At 34.5% G+C, this 11,013-nt stretch overlaps 1 protein-coding gene across 3 annotated transcripts; it reads right to left on the bottom strand.

Moving 5' to 3' along the window:
* Positions 1–4,396: 4,396 nt before the first annotated feature.
* LOC131038138 (uncharacterized) lies at positions 4,397–8,920 on the bottom strand. 3 transcript variants are annotated; one of them, XM_057970481.2, is made up of 4 exons: positions 8,209–8,920; positions 5,931–7,433; positions 5,512–5,707; positions 4,397–5,313 (listed from the first exon to the last, which is right to left on the bottom strand). In XM_057970481.2, exons 2-4 carry the CDS (start codon positions 7,416–7,418, stop codon positions 4,634–4,636), a joined length of 2,364 nt encoding a protein of 787 aa, XP_057826464.1. In that variant the 5' UTR covers positions 7,419–7,433; positions 8,209–8,920; the 3' UTR covers positions 4,397–4,633. The 3 variants fall into 3 exon arrangements, with proteins under 3 accessions (XP_057826464.1, XP_057826472.1, XP_057826456.1); XM_057970489.2 differs by having other exon boundaries at positions 8,627–8,920; XM_057970473.2 differs by having other exon boundaries at positions 8,203–8,919.
* Positions 8,921–11,013: the final 2,093 nt, after the last annotated feature.

Raw genomic sequence — 11,013 nt, 5'->3', positions numbered from 1 at the left:
AGTTTAAAAAGGATAAACAACCTCAGGTGAAGCCTAACAAAAATATTGCATTTTGATATTAAGGTTGAACCAGAAAAAGATACATAGGTAGAACAACCTCAAGAAGATGCACATTAGAACAACTTGATGAACATGAAGGTGAAGAAGGATTAGAAGAGAATCTTGAAGATAAACAACCAGGGCTTCTTGTTACACCTCAAAGAAGATCCACTAGACAATCTAAGGCTATTGATAGGTATGGATATAGTTCATCTGTTTTCATTGTGTTTTTGTTTTATCTTGTACTAACAACAAACCTAGATTTGTGAAAGAGGTCTTATCTTCAAATGAGCATGAGTCTTGGTTAGGGGCAATAAAAGATGAAATAAAGGCTTTGGAAAAATTTGACACATGGGATCTAGTTGAACTACCTAATGGGAGGAAAGTCATTGGATGCAAATGGGTATTTATGAAGAAATTTAAAGTAGATGGTAAGTTGGAATGGTACACGGCTCGATTAGTGGAAAAAGGTTACTCAAAAGTTGAGAGAGTGGATTTTAGTGAGATATTTTTACTTATGGCTAAATGAACCTCCATTAGATTCATCTTATCTATTGTTGTTGCTTTTGATATAGAAATTAAGCAAATGGATGTTAAAACAACTTTCTTACATGGGGATCTTGATGAGGAAATATTTATTAAACGACCTAATAGATTTATTGTGAAGGGACACAAACACTTGATTTGAAAGTTAAAGAGATATTTGTACGATTTGAAGCAATCACCAAGAATGTGGTATCAAAAAAATTGATGCTTTTGTATTGAATCATGACTTTATTAAAAGTGAAGAAGATCATTGTGTTTATTTCAAATTAATTAATGATCAATTACTAATTATTGTCCTTTATGTTGATGATATGTTGTTTAAGGGAATGACTAGGGAACTTAAGAGTCAATTAGTTGGTACATTTGATATGAAAGATTTAGGGGCGGCAAAATATATCTTGGGTATCAAAATCAATAGGGATTAGGTTAACAAAAAATTATGGTTAACTCAACAGAAGTATGTTAACACTATTTTGCAACATTTTGCCATGCATGATTGTAAACCAGTTAATATTCCCTTTCTAGTTGGCACTAAGTTATCTTTAGAACAATGTCCTAAAATAGATGATGAACTAGAAGAGATTTGTAAAGCTCCATATGCTAGTGTTGTAGGAAGCCTTATGTATGCTATGGTCTATACAAGACTAGATATTGCCCAAGTAGTGGGAGTTGTTAGTAGATTTATGGCAAATCTTGGTAGAGAACATTAGACTTATGTGAAAAGGGTTTTCAGATATTTATGTGGGACTTCTATAATTGCATTTGTTATCATGGATCTAATGATATGAGTTGGGTGATTGATTTGCAAGGATTCAGCTTTTGTTAGTGATCTAGATTATAGACGGTCCACAATTGGCTATGCCTTTACTTTGTTTGGAGGAGCAGTTAGTTGGATGAGAAAAAGAAGACCTACAGTTGCATTATCCACTACAAAAGTAGAGCACATGACTATGACACATGCTTGTAAGGAGTCAATGTAATTAGAGAGATTGTGTTCAAGTATTAGCTTTTAGTGTAAACAAGTGAGAATTGAATGTGATAGTCAAAGTGTTATATGTTTGGCTAAAAACTCAATTTATCATGCTCGCACAAAGCACATAAATGTTTTAGTATCACTTTGTTTAGGAAATGGTTGTGGTAGAGTCATGTTATAGAAAGTAAACAATTTAGAGAATGTTGCATATTCTCTTACTAAACGAATAAGCACAAAAAAAATTAGCTAGTGCAAAGAGGCCATGAGTCTTCTTTTGAAGTTTGATTTATTTAGTTTCCCTTCATGCTTTTTGCAAGGTGTTCCACAAGTGGGAGAATGTTGAGAAAATGTCTCAACCTTGTTTTCACCAAATTATATCTAATTATTAATTGACAATTTCTAATTATCTTTTAGTTGTCACGAAAGTTGTTAAATGCAATTGTGACAACTTGTAAGATGTTTATTATTATTGTCAAAATAGTAAAAGCCTGAAAAAGGGAAAGTTAAATGAAAGTTTGGATGAGATAAGGAAGATCTTTCATCAAGTAGATAAAACCACAAGTTGAAAGAGGAAGTTTCATATTTTTTGTGATTTGTGCCTAAATGGTTTTAGAAACCATTTGTGTTTTTGCCTATATATTTAGTGTTTGAGTTGAACGAAACTTATTTTATTCAAGCAGGGGTCCCATGGAGGGGGCTTAAGCTCTATTTTTAAGGAAGAGGTGATCCCATGAAGAAATTATTTTTTGCTACAAGATTATTTAGAATTTTTTTCCAAAAACTAGGAGCCTCTTCCTTTTAGGCATGTAATTCTAAGCAGCTTAGGAAAATTTTATGCCACTTGTCAATCATCTGAATTTTAGAGATTAAACTAAATTTATTTACAACCACCTTGCTTAATTTTAAGAGTTTAAACTTAAGATGACATTGTTAACATCCTTAAATTTAGGAGCTTAAATTTTTAACCTGAATTGCAATACAAAATTCATGGGACAGCCAACATTAAAATATTCCTAAAAAATCTCAACAGCTGCAACTCTATTTGAGAGAAATTATATTGATGTAACCCATTTGAAAGATTAATACAAGTCTTGGATCTCTTTTGAGTGTTGAGTTTTTTTTGAAAGGGTTTCTCCAAGTAATTCTTAAGTTATGATTTGCATTTATTTTGTTATCCATTTCCATCTATGATTTATTGCTAGCTGTTTATTTAGATGCATAAAATTATCAGCATAATTTACTGTATAATTTTATCTTGTTTTCAGCAAAGAGGTGGGAGATGCATCTCTAGGTTACCATGCTCTTATTGTATAAGTAGACCCCGTAGGGGTTGTAATAATAACGAATTCATGTGAGTTTTTTTAGTTTCTTTGTTAAGCTAGTGTTTAGGTAATTGGGTGCAAGTAGAAGTGTAATTGAGTGCAAGTAGAAGTGTGTAATCAAACAGTTATACTGTTGGTTTGCAGGTGTTGGAATACCATTGTTTTGCAAGTGTTTCTAGTTCCGTTGTAAAAGATGCTTGCAAAAATTTGTAGAAGGTATTGACTTTAAGTGGATTAACTTCACTCTTATAGTTTCTTTAAGCCACCTTGGATTTTCTCCTAACCAAATTCTCTAACAATGCTCTATTTGTGGCATGGCACTCAGTATTATTCATGCTTGTGAATGTTAGCAGTTTACAAAATCAATTGATTTATAATATAATAGTGCTTGTGGTCAGTTCTGTCTTGACAACTGAATTTGATGAACGATTTTGCTTACAAGAATTGAAATCATGGAATATAAATGGGTAATTTTGAGGTGCTTTAAATGCTGGTGCTCAAGATATGAAACAGATTCTAGAACTGACATCATACAGCAGGGTTCTTGTTTAAAACAAATTCTAGAACTGCCATACTTCTGCTTTTAGTTCTGATTGTCTGTCCAGTTTTTTGTACTGGCATGTAATTTTTTAAATCAATTCACACTTGGGAGTTTTTCTATTTACAAGGTTTTCGGCTTTTGAGGGAGTGGAACATCTTATCCTTGTGCTGTGGCTTTTGATAACCGTATAACACCTGACACTTCCAAGGTTAATAGATTTCAGTACTTCACGGTGCTTGCCATATTCTCTAAAGATTGACCTGTGAAGAATGCACCTCTATCTCCTTATCCAAATCTAGTCTATCTAGTCTATACATATAGATGATGGAAGATTTTATATCATTCATGGGTTTATTTTGCTATCCAGTGTGGAAGCATGAATCTATGCTGATACCTCTTGGGCTAAGAGCCAAGGACTGAGGAGTGTCCATTCTGCCAAAGTTGTCTGGTACAATCCCAGCCTCATCCCTTATATCATACCTCAAGAGGTTTGAACCTTCTTGAATGGTGTACTCAAGGAACATACCATTATCCTCACCAATTGTACTCAACCAATTGAGCGACAACCCTTGGTCAATCTTTATTCATTCAATATTGCATATAGGAAAAAGTTCATCCACCAGTATTTACTAGTTTAAGTAGCGAAGATTTGCTTGTTGGGTTGGGAACCTATTTCAGATGGCCATGATCTGCCAGAGGTGGGGATCCAAGACAGATGCCTGAGATCTATCTTCTCCTACCGTTTCTATTGATCTTGCTGCTTAATTTTTCAGGTTTTTTATTAGAACTTCATAATCTGAATCCCTGGCTATTTCTTTTTTGGGGCCACATGATAGAGTGAATCTAGCATGTCTGGCTTGGGGGTTTGGTTCCATTCCACCCTTTATTTTGATTGTGCATTATTTCTGTTGTAACATATATCACTAACTCATCAAAAATAAATTGATAATAAATTATAGGAATAAAATATGAAGATGACACCTCCAATTATCTTGATCCATTTATTTGGGGTTTGTATTTACATATCCAAGATTACATAGATGCACAAGTGCCTTATGAGAAATGCATTCCCTACCGAAGCAGATGCTATGATCTTCATCAGAATTGAATGGGAAGCATATAGTAATCATTTGAGCCTCTGTAAAAGCTGAGCAAAAACAGTACTGGTCCTTGCAAAATAGCAAGTACTGATTTTCATGGAGTGGAATTATGTCAGGTTTGAAGACAAGCAAGATCAGCTACCAGCTCTTCAATCAGCAGTCCAAATATATCTACTTCTATCTCAGTTCCTATCTCATCTGTCTCTTCCCAGAACTTTGTCCAATCTTCTGCTTCTTTCTTCCATGCCAGCTCTACAAGATTTTCTACAACACTTGTATCTGTCTCTGTCCATGAATAAATCTGATCACATATTGCAATTGCCAACTGCTCTGGAACATAACAATGTTTCAACCACGGTTCTTGTGAAACCCCACTATTAAACTGTTTTCTACAGGGGGCTTCCAAGACCTCTTTCACACAATCAAAGAGAAGATTGCCTGCTTGCATTGGCATTTCTTTCCTCTTTGAAGGTCGAAAGCAAGACATATCTTGGAATTCTCTTTTATTTGAATCTGTCAGACATGAAAGTATCTCTTGTGAGTTCAGCACTTCCTTTTTATGCTCATCTGCTCCACCTTGTTCCCAATTTATTTCCCCCTGACACTGTACGGGGCTAATCTGAGGTGAAATCCTGATCAAATTGGGTATTTGAGAGCCATCAATGTTGTCCTCACTCCAAAGACTGAAATCCAAAGTTCTATATACACTCTGAGAAGGCTCTTTTCCCAGGGATTTGTGTTCTAAGGTTAAGGCATCTTTGGTCAATCTCTGAAGCAAATGATGCTCGGTTACTGTTATTACAAGCAACAAAACAAAATTCAGGAAATTTGTACTTACAAATAATTTACATTTACACGAGGAAATAGTAAGAAAGAAACTCAGGTGACCGAAAGATCAAGTTAATAACTAATTTAGTAAAGTCCATACTATATAATTTAAGCGTTCAGATAAAGAGATAGATCCATAGGAAAAGGTTAATAAGAACTTACTCTGTCTGCAAGCAGAACTTGGACCAAATGATGAATTCTCTTCTTCAAAGAGAATTTCTAGAACGGAAACTGGACTTAGCTCTTTACTCTCCACACAACACCCCATTTCTGATGCATATTCTTGGTTTTCCCCATGATAATGAACATCCCTATTCTGTTGCCGAAGTCCATGAGCACTGTAAACATTTTCCTCATCCTGTTCATTTCATGAAAACATGAATCTGTCAGTTGCAATTTACATCTCTCCTGTTCTGGAAATCACAGCCATTTGCATATATACAGAACTTTAACTGCAGAGGACAAATATCTTCCAATTATATTCAGCTACTCCGTCACTTTGCTAATCTCTCAAAACAAAACAAAAACTTAAACCAGGATTAGGCCAGAGAACATGTCAATAAAATATTTGGGGTTCTTACCTCATCTTCTTGAGAACTGTAGTTCATTTCGACGGATCTCAAATCATCATCCTTCATGCACTCTGAAATAATCACATGACTTTCCTCGTCTCTTGAATTCTGAAGGACCTTCAAGCTCTTAAGAGTAGGTATGGGGGAAAGCACATAATCTTGAGTAAGAGCATTGTTTGAGGAATGCAACTTTTCATATGAATCAGCTGTATCATCAGTATCACATACTGTAGTAGCCCATGATGATTGATCCAAGCCATTTCTCAGGCCAGGTTGATAATCTTTTACTTGATATTCATTTCTATCTAATGAAAGACAGACAGAAGAGCCTGTTGATTCTAAAGCACAAGTCACAATCCCTTGAGGAGGGAGGGGCTTGTCTCTCCTTGATTCCTCAAAGCTATTATTGGAGGAAAGCTTTTCCCCTGATATTGATCCCACTTCACTGTCGAAACAGGAATCAAACGAGCTACTGCTTGTACGAGAGAAGTCCAAGCTTTGCGAATTACTTTCCCCCATAACAGATTGCAATTCCATCTTCTTCTTTTTACAGTCCACATCAATTTCTAGAGAATTTGCATTACTCGTTTGCAGGAGATCCCCTGCTTCCTTGGCACAAAAGGAGTTCACTTCCCTTAACTCTGGGAATGTAGCAGATTTTGATAGGATACATCCTTTATCTACAGAAGCGCCATGATTGTTTCCAGTAAGTTGTGCTTCTTTGAACGAATTCCAACTGACAATATCACATATGCGGAGCTGACTTTGATCATGTCTGCAAAATTCATCCTTACTAATCTTGCAGCTCAACTTTGTTTTAGCAATGGAAAGCTTCTTTGAAACATTCCCAAGATCAGTATGAATGTTTGGCAGCAAATGCTTAGTAAGTGTTAATCTTCTCAGAATGGACTTCAATAAAGAGCACTTGACAATCTTCTTTGCTTCAGATTCCTTGCTTTTCTTCCCCTTTTCTGTTTTCTTTTCTTTTTTGAAGCTGAAAAACTTTGTGCATTGGATAAGCCCACCTTCACTTTCTGAAATTGAAGTGCCCACATTTCCCATGAGAAGACCTGCACTCGGTTCTCCCTTCACCTCATTAGCATTCCCCTTCAGCAATGTGAATTTAAGGCGTTTTACACTGAAATTGACATCTTCCATATGATATTCTTCTGAATACCCCAGGGTATCAAGGTTGTTTCTCCTGCTCTTACCTGCAAAGGCTCTCCTTCTCTTCTTTTTCTGATTATGATTCATCTCCAGAAGGCAACGAGAAGAAGACCAAGCCCGAGGGTTCTGTCCTGCATCATTGTCTTGCAAGCACTCCTTGGAGAGATCACCATTTGAGCATGAATAAGCTCTCTTACTTGAGTACTGCCTATCTAAAAGATAGTCTTCTAATAAAAAGGGCTCCTGCTGCTCCTCCAAAAATTCATGCAGGGGCTTCAGGATTCTTTGCTTCTTGAAAGTTTGTTCAACTCCTCTGAACATCTTCTCCATGTCTTATTCACAGTGCTGAAGACGGCATTCCGGAATCTTTGTTAGGCTTTGTGCAGGTCCACAAATCCAGCCAGAAATTCTATATAAATCTTAGGCTTATCTACCACTATTTTAAAATAAACATCACACAGAAAAGGAAAGCCATCCAATGCAATTGCAGAAGCCCAGAGGTCCACAGAGAAATTTTATATAAAACCGAGGCTCATCTATCACTATGATAAAATTCACATCAAGCAGAAAGGGAAAACCATTCAATGCACAAGATGCCACAGAGATTAACTTGGGTAGCCAGATCTCAATGTTTGAATAACAGTAACACAGCTTCACTAAATGTAACTCTGAGGAAATTCATGAAATAGGGTGATTAAAAATGTCTTTATGATTAAAAAAATCTTTTTTGATAAAAACAATGTAAATTGTGCCTCTTTCCTATGTCCTACTCACAAATTACAATACACTAAACATCAGCATTCAGGAATCTTTATACGGTTGAGCTGGCCCCTGATAAATTGTTAATTAAACTTGACCTTATCCATCACTATTATAAAATTCACAGTGAACTGGAATGGGAAAGCATCCAATGCAGAAGTTGGCAAAGGAACTTCTTTTAAAACTTGGGCATCTACATCTCAACGTTATAACAACAAAAAGCACGGTACAAAACACCATAAAAACTCGAATTCCATGGGCATTCATTCAATTCATGGATGATTTAAAATGTGGGTTTTTTCAATAAACAAACTAAAATGTGCTTTACAAAAGGCCCAGAAAATGTTCAACTAACCTTTACCTGCAGTCGACAGCAATGAAAGACTAAATATCTTCACCTACTGAATCATCGCTGAGGTACTCATACAATACACAATTCATAAAAACAAAATGAGGCTGATGAAGTTGAAAGATATGCTTAAGCCAATATTCTATTCTCCCTGAAGACGAAGTAATTGAAAGTTTGGATTGAATGGGCAGCTCCCATCTTTTTCCTCACTACAAACCCCAGAGAAAACAAAAGGATAAGACAACGAGGCAACTGAAATAAGTTGCATGTTCATGGAATTTCAGAGGTTAAACTGGGGATATCTGCTTAATAAAGAAGAAGATGACAGGTTTACAGTATCTGTAAGTTCCTTCAAGTTCAAGACAATCCAATGGATTTTACATCACTGTAAAATCTCTCTCTGGGATCTTAAGATTGCTGAAAATCTCACCATTGAAAGCTGTGTTTGGGGGCTTGGGATTAATGGGGGCCTCAACCAGAACAGCTGCAGGTGGGCTCTCCAATTTCTTGTCCCATTCAATGTCTTCCTAATACTCATCATCAGAAATCAATTGTTAAACTTGAAACTGACTGAAATATGTTTTCTGCTACTGCAAGGCAGATACCCAAAAAGTTTTGTTTGATTGTGATGGAAGAGAAAAAAATTCTGAAACTAAAAATTTACTGCCCAAATCGAAGAAATTAGAGGGATTCCCCAGGAATTAAATAACAAAAAAAAGTGTTTGACAATGAAATTTGCAGACTTCAAAGATCACTTCAGGTTGACGTGAACAGCGGCGACTGCAGCGTTATACGTACAAAGTCGGTATATATTATTTTAATGGATTACACTTAGTCTATTACACGGAGTGGATTACACCTTCATTAATCTAAATTAAAAATTGTCGTTTAATTGAATTATTAAATATACAAAAATAAAATGTTTATATTAAAGTTCAATGTACATTAATGCGAAATTTAATGTTTTTATGGCCCACAATTTATTTTTTAGGAAGTATTTTGTCCTTTTAACTTGTAAATGTAAGGCCCTTACTGGTTTAGTGTATGCCCTGGACTATTCATATACATTCTTCGAGGTGGACCATTGATTAGTAATGAAGTGTGAGGGGACCAATGTTGCAACGTGGTTAATGCCTAGGGAATTTGCCTTCCTAACCCTTCTACCTATCCCCATGGTCCACCCTAGATCTTTAACAAAATGGCCCATCACTTGGACCAATTGATTCCTCAATAATGGAAGGTACCTCCTCTTACAAATTCATAAATAAGTTTCTTTATGGAACATCCTCAAAACCTTAGCTAACAAACCTTAAATGAAGATGAATCATGATGAGGGAAATTATTAATTAGTTTTGGATTTATTAAGATTAGATTAGTTTTTCTGTTATTTTTCTAATTTAGTTTGATTCTATTTTTCGTAGATCTTTAGAAATTTTATTTTTAAGGGGTAAACGTATTTGATTTGAAGTTATGAATCAATAAGGTTACACAGGGGGACCTCATCCTTAATATAACCATTCAACAAATACATTCAAATAGGATTCGAACCGTGATGGCAAGAATCACAACACTACAACTTAACCATCACACCATGCCAATATAGGCTACATCTCTAGAAATCTAGTTAAATATATAATTTACTCATTCATTTACTTAGATTGACTATACAACATAAAGTTAGACTTAGTTCGATTTCAACTTCTACTTTTTACAAATTTAAAATTTAACACGAATCCATATCATCCCTTCCAACTAATGAATGTGGGTTAACTTAAAGCATGAATCATTTTAAATTGCATTCTAGACTCTTGTGAAAAAGACAAACTCTAATTTATTTTAACACATCTAAAACTCTCACTTACTACTTGCATCACCATTCAAGAAGCATATATTAATAAATTTAAAGAATCTCACCTAAGAAGAATATAAAATTGGCAAATCCTAGTATAATGTATTAATGTTGCAAGAGATCTATGCCTATTTTAAGGGGAAAAAATTCCATAATAGATTTGTACACATTCATCAATGATATTATTTTTTGATGATGAATTATAAATATTCATAAAAGTAAAATAATTTATTTAGTCAATTATCAAATGAATTCAAAGAAATAAACTACTTTATTAGAAAATTATCAAGTGATTTAACAAATATTGCATAATGTGGATGGTGAAAATATTTTGATGCAAAAGACAAAGATCAATGTGTTTGGAACAAACATACATCATTCAACAATTTTGACCTTTGTGGAAATAAATCTTAAAATTGGCTATCAACTTCTAGTTGACAGAGGGTCATTAGTTACTAGTGTAGTAGTATGATAGGTGGTAGGACCACATGTCTTGTACTTGTAAACTAATACAAAGAAAACTCAACAAGAGCATTTATTTATTGAGGTAATATTTTAATATAGTGTTAAATTAGTTTTATGTTCTTTGGTGGGAATATAACATAGATTAAAATATCATTTAATGTGTTTGGCATATTATCAACTTAAATCAAGAACAAATATACATTATTCAACCAGCAACAATTGATTAATGTTGTTCTATTCTAAGATAATTACCAAAGAACCTGTGGGGAAACAAGTTCTATAATTAATTGTCAGCTTCCAATTAGTATTGGTCATTCTTCAACATCATAGTAATATGATAGGTGGAGTATGATAGCTGATAGGATTGTGTGTCTTTTTTTTAACCATTATTAATTTATAGAATATTTTTAAAATATCAAACTCTACAAGATCATTTATTGATTGTCGTTGTAGTTTTTAAAATGTAGAATATTGATGTGACTTTATACATATACGTTCATGGG

This window comes from Cryptomeria japonica, chromosome 9 (assembly GCF_030272615.1).
Source record: "Cryptomeria japonica chromosome 9, Sugi_1.0, whole genome shotgun sequence".
Lineage (NCBI taxonomy): Eukaryota > Viridiplantae > Streptophyta > Pinopsida > Cupressales > Cupressaceae > Cryptomeria > Cryptomeria japonica.
The sequence above is the reverse complement of the archived record's forward strand: the minus strand, read 5'-3'. Positions and strand labels throughout refer to the sequence as shown.